General features: G+C 41.9%; 1 protein-coding gene across 1 annotated transcript in view; it reads right to left on the reverse strand.

Moving 5' to 3' along the window:
• Positions 1 to 689: 689 nt before the first annotated feature.
• IRAK2 (interleukin 1 receptor associated kinase 2) overlaps positions 690 to 9,603 on the reverse strand; it is a 119,556-nt gene continuing 110,642 nt past the window's right edge. The window contains exons 11-15 of the mRNA XM_007945858.1: positions 9,157 to 9,175; positions 7,955 to 8,017; positions 3,812 to 4,012; positions 1,797 to 2,085; positions 690 to 802 (exon numbers count right to left, since the gene is read on the reverse strand). Coding sequence (XP_007944049.1) covers positions 690 to 802; positions 1,797 to 2,085; positions 3,812 to 4,012; positions 7,955 to 8,017; positions 9,157 to 9,175 — 685 coding nt within the window. The remainder of the gene's footprint in view (positions 803 to 1,796; positions 2,086 to 3,811; positions 4,013 to 7,954; positions 8,018 to 9,156; positions 9,176 to 9,603) is intronic.

Genomic DNA, 9,603 nt, shown 5'->3' on the forward strand with positions numbered 1-9,603 from the left:
AATAACACATATTCTCAAAACAAATACTCCATTAAAAATATTAGCATTAGTGGGATGGGAAGATAAAGATGTTAAATAGACACTAAATAAATATCTCTGTGTTGGTAGATTTCCAATAAAGGAAGTTGAAAACCTACTAAGTCCATTGCCAAGTGTCTGGCATTTTAAAACATGAGGACTTGAGGAGTACAAAATTGCATTTGGACACATGTTGAAAATCTTTCAGTGCATCGAAATTTGTGAGGGGTTGTTGGCAAATATGACACAGAGATCGTAACTCTGGAAAATGTACCAGTGTTGTAGAATGCTCTGACAGTTGTTGCAGGGTGAGAGCTGGGTAACAGTATGTACTGGGGTGGTTATCATCACACACTTCTCGGAACCACAAATCCACCCACATCCTGGGCCCACGTACCAAGGTTTTACTTCAGTCTCCTCTGGTACCCAGCTCTGACTATTAAATCCCAGAAAGGAAGTGAACTTCTGAGATTTTTATGTCTCTGAAAGCCAAGGTCCCTTCTCTCCTAACTCACTCTGATGAAGTACAAGTTTCTCTTCCAGGAGCTGTTTGGTACAGATGTTTCATGGGAGATTTTTGGATTCTGCCTCATAATCCAAGTATGTCTTATTCTTGATTTAACTCTTGTCTTTTCTGTTAAGAACAAGGGTCCTCAGCTTTGTCCTGGTGATCAGGCACCAAAAAGTTCAATGCTGTCCAGTTTCTCCTCTTTGTAAAGCAGGATGTTTTCCATCAGCCTCCTTTTGGCCTCATTGATCTCGATTTTCCACGAAGTCTCTGTAGCTGACATTAAAAAGAAAGTGAAAAAGAGAAACCTGAACAAAAGGCATTTGGGAATAGTTGTTATAATTCTTAGAAAATCAGATCGAATCAGTCTTTAACTTAAATCAAGTTTCTGAGTCAGGCTCTGAGTATGATGGGTATTTTCATCACTTCTGCTTTTGCAGGGAATCCTTATAACCTCCCCTGCACCATTCCACAGAGGGGAAGCCTTCTATGTTGCTCCTCATGAGGGCTAGTTTTGGAGTAAACACTTACAACCTCTCTCTATTCCTTCTTTTCTCCTCTCCATGGAGGTGAAACAATAAGAATGGCCAAAGCCTGGAACATTCATTGTGCCATGTTTACTAGGGGACAGGGACACTGTATTGAAGATGTCTTCCTAATTTTTAATTCAAAGGAAGTCTGGTGTATTTAGAGCGAAATGTCAGAGATGGAAGGTATCTTTATGAGTGGCTCATGAGGACAGGGGGTTTGTTGTAAAGTGAGGATGGAGAGGCAGGCAGGGACAGACCACGCAGGGCCTACTGGTCATGGTGGGGTTTTGACATTATCCTCAAGTGCAATGGGGAGTCATGTGAGGACTTTAAACAAGGGGTGACATGATTTGTGTTTTTTAAAAACCACACTGGTTGTCACCTGGAGAAAGGATTGGTGAGGGGCCAAAATGGATCAGAAAGGACACAGAGAAGCCACTGCATTCATCCCAGCAGGAGAGAATTGTAACTTAGGATGGGGATGGCAGTGGAAAGAAGTGGAGTTGAGAGATATTTAGGCGGTAAATATAGGACTGGGTGATGTATTGAATACAGGGGGGCAGGAAGAAGAGGGAGGAGTCAAGAATGACTCCAGGTTTCTCTTTGTACAATCATCTGATCAGTGCATGGCTGACTAATCAAATGGACAAGTGGATAGGGGGATGGGAGAAGTAAGTGCTGGGCTGAAGTTAGGGGCATACAGTGACTGTGTACAAATAGCTAGACCTCCAAGTGCTTACCATCCTGTGGGGGTGCTGGGCTGGCACAGGCCTCAGAGGGGGAGTCGGCCTCCATTTCCCCACTGGCCCATGGCCTTCCTTCTCCATTCTCTGTTGGAAGAGGTGAGGAAGCAGCCACCACCGAAGATGCCACTCTCATGGAGGAGGTGGCATTGAGGCTAGAATTATCCACATCATCAGTTTCTTCTGGGGCATTAGAGGTGCTTGTGCCCTCGGAAAGTGCACTCCACGGGAATGATATCTCCTGACCTCTGAGCCGCTCCTCCACAGCAGCCACAGAGCCATACACCTGGGGGAGGAAGGAGATAAGAGTACCCATCATAAGCTTTTTTCTGAAATCAAAAACTCTATCTAGTTTTAACCACTGTACTTTGGAGTCTCCTCATTGTGGCAGCTTAGCCTGAGACACTAAACAAATGAATGAACTGAACAAAGGGATGAAGGCCTGAATGAAAGAATATGTGGTTGAGGAAGGGGGATCATTTTAAAGCATAATTCTAATTGTGTCTTTCCCCTGCTTAAAATCCTTAGTGACTTTCCAAAACTCCTTATCGTGCCAACTAAGTCCTAGATCACTGTGCTTCTCCTTCACCAGCCTCATCATGAGCCACATCACCTCATGTTCTTTGTCTTCTAGTCCCACTGACCTTCTCCCAGGCCCTTGAATGTGCCAGGCCCTCTCTCACCTCAGGCCACTTGCACAAGCTATTCCTTCCGCTGAGATTACTCTTCATCTCCTCAAACATCACTTCCTTAGGAATTCCTCCAGGGTGAGCCCCCATCAGACATTATCCTAACACTCACCACACAGACAATTATTATGCAATGTCTGTGAGCCTAGCCCAGTAGGCCTGGGTCTGCCTTGTTCATCAACAAATTTCCAGGGCCCAGCACAGAACTGCTGCATGAATGACTATATGCCAGCACTGGGGCACCTGGAGACCACCCCAGGCTTAACACAGTGACTCAGGTCTCTAGCTCCAGCCATGTCACCAAGCAAGATGTCTGACAGGCTGAATCCAGAGTCCAGAGAAACAGGCTGTGGTCCTCACTCTGACAGAAATTCAATTCTGTGGCCTCATCTCTCTGTGCCTGAACTCCCTCTCATCTGTAAAATGGGAGATTTGCACTGGAGCACTGGTTTTTGAAGGTTCTTTCAGCTGCCAGACCCTTTCCTCAAAAGAACTCACAATGAGAATCCCATAAAATTATGAGAATTGAAAATGGGTATCTCTCCCATGGGTGAGGCCTGTAGCTCTTTCAACCCCTCTTGCTGCCAACACCTGAGGTATTCCCAAGAAGTACTATTCTGTCAGAAACAATTGGAAAATTAATGGATTAGATGATCTCCACAAGCCTCTAGAACAGTAATCTTGCCCTCAGAAAGACCTAGCAATGGCCCCCAAACTGACACCCTTTACTTATGGTCCTAGGAAAATGTTTTATCCCCTCAAGGGACTAAGGATGAGGATGCTCCCTTTTTCTGGGATCTGGGACACCTTCCACCATTGAGGGTTAAGACTTCAGCAGGCAGATTTATGTATTTGACACCACATCCTTAACCTGACCTGACTGAACAAGGGGTAGACATGTGACACAAGCTAGGCTAATCAGGTTCTCTCACTGGTAGGGTGGAATTGGGACATGGTGACTTAGTCTCTCAGTGGAGGGTAAAACTGTAACGTGTAAATGGGGGCAGGGCCATATTCCGTCCCTAAGAGGATAGAGGAAAAGAGAGCTGGGGGCTGCAGGGAGAAGTGATAAAGCAGATTCAGAGAAAAGTACACAGAGTTCTGTTGACATCTGATGGTCTGGTCCTGCTGTGGAGTTCCTGAGACTATAACGGAGTTCCGTTATCTATGTACTTTCTTCTTTTTGCTCAACTGAGCCCCAGTAGCTTCTGCTCCTTATAAGCAAATATAGCCCTGGTTTATAAAATCATGTCTAGGTAAAGGGATGGGCTCCCAAGTCATGAGCTGGTTCTGGATAAGGAGCCTGCAGCCAGGGATCCTCACCTCAGCCAGGCTGGTGTTGCGCCTCCGCAAGCAGAGGCAGACAGCAGCAGCCAGGGCCTCGGTGCAGTCCTCAGGCAGCCTCCCTGCACGCTTCTCCAGGTACTTGTGGCAGATCTCCTTTGCCATCACCTTCTCCACATCCATCTTCCTGGAGCAGACTGAGGTGATGCTACTCGGAATCTCGCTGAGGAGTAAATCTTTCTGTGGGAAGAAGAGGGAAACACCTCCAGTGAGCTGTGGGGCGCTGAGTGCTAATAGTGATAACAACTATTAGTAATAATAACTAATAATAGTAGCTATCATTTATATAGCACTTACTATGTACTGAATACTTATATTAATAATTTAATTTTATTAACAATTATGTGGACAATTTCTTAAGACATAAAAGAAACATTTTACAAAGTAAGATTCTGATATTCTGGCCATTCCAGCTTCTAAAGTAAATTCTGGTTGTATTTCCTCCAAGACAGATTTGTTCTTTCTTCTAGCAGTACTTTCAATATTCTTCACCAACACCACAATTCAAATGTATCAATTCTTCTTCAGTCTTCCTTATTTTTTGTTCAGCTCTCATATGCATATAAAGCTACTGAAAATACCATGGCTTAGGTCAGGCATGTCTTTGTCTCCTAAGTGAGATCGCTGTTCTTAAACACTTTAAAGAGGTCTTTTGCAGCAGATTTGCCCAATGCAATATGTCATTTGATTTTTTGACTGCTGCTTCCGTAGGCGTTGATTATGGATCCAAATAAAATGAAATCCTTGGTGACTTCAATCTTTTCTCCATTTATCATGATGTTGCTTATTGGTCTAATTGTGATGACTTTTGTTTTCTTTATGTTGACATATAATCCATATTGAAAGGTGTAGTCTTTGATCTTCATCAGTAAGTGCTTCAAGTCTTCTTCACTTTCAGCAAGCAAGATTGTCATCTGCATACAGCAGGTTGTTAATAAGTCTTCCTCCAATCCTAAATATCCCTAATTTAGAGTTAAGAAAATATATGACATAATTTTTTTCATTCATTCATCTAATTATTACCAAAAATGGGATTATATGGTATACTGTACTGAACTTGCTTTTTTCACTTGGCAATACTTCTCTATCAGAACATATATGTCTTTTTCATATTTTTATAAGAATGTTTATGTCTGTTTTAGTCAGAATTGGCAAAACTTGGAAACAACTCAAATATACAGCAACTGATTGTGGGAAATTGCAGTCAATCTCATGAGACAAAGGGTATGTGAGCTGCCATATGGAAAATGAATTCACTCTACAACCTTTCATCCAAATCACAATAACAATTTTTTTAAAAAAAGCAGCTGGTGAATGGATAAACAAATTGTATTATATCCATACATTCAAAGATTCCTCAACAATAAAAAGGAATGTACCAATGATAACATGAAACAACATGGATGTACCTCAAAAGCACTGTGCTAAGATAAAGAAGTCAGAAGGAAACTAGTGCAGGCCCTTGGCTCCATTTATTTGACTCTAAAAAAAGTGCAACTATGTGGGCAGAAATTAGATCGGTAGTTACCAGGGGGCTGAAAGTGAGGTGAAGGGATTGACCACAAAGGGGCCTGAGGGGATTTCTGAGGCGATGGAAAGGCTTCATATCTTTATTGTGGTGGTAGTTACATGACTATAATTTTGTCAAAACTCATAGAACTGTGCTATAGGTAAATTATACCTCAGCAGAAATGAAAACATATGTTCACACAGACATCCCCACACAAAAGTACCTAGCAGTTTTATTTCTAATGGTCAGAAACTGGAAATCCCAAATGTCCATTCACAGCTGAATGAACAAACCGTGGCATACAATGGAACACCCCTCAGAAACAAAAAGAAAAGAGCCATTATCATAGACAAGAACATGGATGAATCTCAGAGGAATGATGCTAAGTGAGAAAGAGCAGACAAAACAGAGCACTTAACTTTACGATTTCATTTACATGGAACTCCAAAAAACATAAACTATTGTACCCTGGCAGAAAGCAGATCCATAACAGGCCTGGGGAATAGCAGATGCTAGGAGAAGGGTAGGGAGAAGATTTATAAAGAGAAAGAAGTAACTCCCGCAAGCGGTGGAGATGCTCATTATCTAGATCTGGTGATGGTTTCACAGATGTATACATGTCAAAATTGATCAAGTCATACACTTTTTCTTCATTATTTTTTATAACTTCTTGATATTCCATGGTGTGTATGACTGCATCATAATTTCTTTAACTACTTCCCAATGGATAGACATCCTACTTGTCTGCAGTGCTTCACATTTGTAAATAATGCCACCACAAACATCCTTGTTCAGCTGTCTTTTCTCATTTGTGTATGTGTTTCTCTAGTGTAGAAATGGGATTGCAATACCAGAGGGTATGTGCATTTCTAATTTTGATGGAAACCAACATATTGCACCCCCTTCCAGAAAACACAGTGCAACTAATGCTTCCCCAGCTGTGGAAGAGAAGCCTACTTCCTCCCACCCTGACCCATACCCAGTGTCAGCAAGCTTTCATCCCTGATGGGAATCTTAGTTACTCTGGGATCTTAAGTACCTCAATAGGAGATGATGAGAGATTGTATATGGGTCTAGTAGAAGAGAAAGAAACTAGTTTTTTTTTTTTTTAACAAGAACATACTTAAGAAAATGTTCTCTTCCATATTTTAGAAACCATTAAAAAAATTCTAGAAAATTTCACTTAAGTGCTTCAAAAGCATCCTTTACCATGAAACATTAACCCACTGAGCCCCAGAGAACTTGTTGGGAAATGTACCTCAAGAAAATTGTCAGACAGCAAGAAACCACACCTGAGCTGCCCCAAAAGACCTTTCTGTAATATCTGGGGTCCAGTGCCTCAAAGGGGTAGAATCCAGGGAGTTCAGCACAGGGACAAGCCATGACTTTCTCTGTGTAGGAGGAAGGCTTTAGGCTTCTACTCCAGGGTCCAGAGCCCAGTCAAAAAAAAAGCTATCAGTTCCAGTGACTTTGACATTGAGTCGGAAAAGAATCTTCCCTTCAAACTGATGAAGAGAAACTAGAACTTGCACAGGATATGGAACTGTGCAGAAGACATGGATTCAAATTCTAGCTGTACCAATCATCTTACCAGGGGGCTGTGGACAAGCCACTTTATCTTGGCCTCAGTTTTCTGTAAAACAGGTATGGAAGTAAAACTGAATTGATACAGTTGGATTGTCATGAGAATTAAATAGTCAGGAGAATGTCGTAGTGGATATGGAGTCAGAGAGAGCTCAGTCCAATTTCCCTCTAACATATAGTAACTCTGAGATCCCAGGTAAATCTCAGACCTTGTTTTCCTTATGTGGAAATTAACATAGTAACCTTATTGATCTCACTGGTATGTTGAGATGCTCTGAAAAGATAAAGTATGTAAAGTGCTTAACACAGGATCAGGCTGTGTTACTTTTTATTTTTTTTTTTTTTGTGATTTGGGTGAGAGTTTACAGAGCAAATTCATTTTCCATACAGCAGTTTACATACACTTTGTCTCATGACATTGACTGCAATTTCCCACAATGCAACAGCTCTCCTCCCACTTCCTCCCCTTAGTTACCTCTTCCCTGTGTCCTTCCCTCCCATGTAATCCTGCCCACCCCCCCAGCGGTCTCCCTGTGCATACACAGCCCTTCTATTCTCCCATGATTGATCTCTCCAAGGAGTGTATCTACCCAATGTAAATGTTCGGCTCATATGCCTGTCTTCTCTTTGGCTCAGGCTGTGTTATTTTTTTGGAATGATTATATACATATGAAGGAATGATAGTATTTTAAATGGAAAAATGAAAATTACTGTTTTTATGATAGCAACCTGCTGTTTTACAGGACTAAAATTACTGTTTTTTACCAACTTGAGGACCAGAAGTACTACTTTGTTGCCTGATATATAGAGAAAAAGAAATGAGGTTTCCCTAAATATTCTAAATTCTATTATCTTGAAAACCGAGAGCGCTGGCTGGTAGATGATTCAAGTTACTCACTCAAACGTAAATCAAACTCTGGACTGTGGCCTGATTAACATCTGTAAACTGGCAGAGTCCCTGCCCTCTCTATCCCATGTTGCTATGAGACCAAAAGTACCACCCAGCCAGAAGTGACTGGTTCCCTTACCAGGTAAACAGGGCTTCGGTCATTGTCCATCGCAGGGATGCCAGTGAGCACCTCGGCTAACACCTACAGAAAACATGGAGTTACATGGTTCAGACATTCATGCAAAAGGCCAAGCAGGGGATTCTGCCCAAGAGAGAAACATCTTTTCAGTAACAAAATCTGGGCTCCAGGCTCAGCCCTGACACCTTGCCAGCAGAGACACTTAACTTGCCTAAAATCTAGAACAGGAGAAAATCACTAAAATATCTCCAACGAAAATCACCACCCAGCTGCCTATATGTAGAAGGTTCCAATCAACTGAGAATAAGGCAAAGAGGATGGACTTTAAATGTGTTTGTGTGTGTATTACTGTTCAGTAATATGTATAAACTATGTTTGTAAAACAGTTCCATTTAAAATCCATCCAAAAGGACAAACAGGCATTGCTGTCTGTCAATCTGAGGAAAATAAGGAATCCATGCAGGTATTTATTCTATACAGGCAGTCTCAGCACTATCTATAACATGTTTCATCCAAAATGCCTTTGTTAACATTAATTATTTATCAGTTCATCCATTCACAAAATGATCACAGCCCCATATCAGTGTTGTTACTGTTATATGCCATTGAGTTCAATTTCAACTCATAGCAACCCTATGAGACAGAGCAGAACTGTCCCATAGGGATTCCTGAGATGTGATCTTTACGAGAGCAGATCACCAGGTCTTTTCTCCCATGGAGCAGCTGGTGGGTTCACACGGCCAACCTTTTGGTTAGCAGCTAAGTGCTTAACCATTGCAGCACCAGGTCTCCTTTCACCAGTATAATAAACCATTACAAAATATATAAACTGTGAATTCCCTATGAATGAGCTTTCATCCATTCATTTGTTCATTCACTCATTCACTTATTCATTGGCTGCACACTGGTTCCCTCTTAATAAATGGGAAAAAATTCTTAACAGAGGTGAAAGCATGAGTCAAACAGGCCTGGATTCAAATTCTGACTGTTCAATATATGCTTATGTGTTCTTTAGGGAAGTGACTTAAAATCTCATCACTGTTCTCAGCTGTTAAATGGACACCTAAACAAACAACAACAACAAAAATCTCACTGCCATCGAGTTGATTCCAACTCACAGTGACCCCCTTTGGGTTTCTGAGGTTATAAATCTTTATGGAAGTAGATTGCCCAGTCTGGCTTCCACGAAAATGGGCATCTACCAAACCAAAACCAAACACACTGCCATCAAGTCAGATCCGACTCATAGCGACCCTTTCTTGGGTTTCCGAGGCAGTATCTCTATGGAAATAGATTGCCCAATCTTGCTTCTGAGGAGTGCCTGGTGGGTTTGAACCACCAGCCTTCTGGTTAGCAGTCAAATGTCTTAGGCACTACACCACCAGAGCTCCTAAATGGGCATCTACTAGTTGTTATTATAAGGGAGTGAATACCCTACCTGTAGTGTCACATCTCTCTCCCGGATACCTTCTTGAGGGAAGTCAGAATGTTTGTTGTTGTTATGTAATGTCAAGCAACAAGAATGTTGTTGTTGTTGTTAAGTACCATCGAGTCATTTCCGACTCATAGCGACCCCATGCACAGCAGAACGAAACACTGCCCGATCCTGCGCCAGCCCCACAATCCCTGCTATACTTGAGCCCATCATT

This window comes from Orycteropus afer, unplaced genomic scaffold, assembly GCF_000298275.1.
Source record: "Orycteropus afer afer isolate SDZICR_OR568_19922 unplaced genomic scaffold, OryAfe1.0 scaffold00144, whole genome shotgun sequence".
NCBI lineage: Eukaryota > Metazoa > Chordata > Mammalia > Tubulidentata > Orycteropodidae > Orycteropus > Orycteropus afer.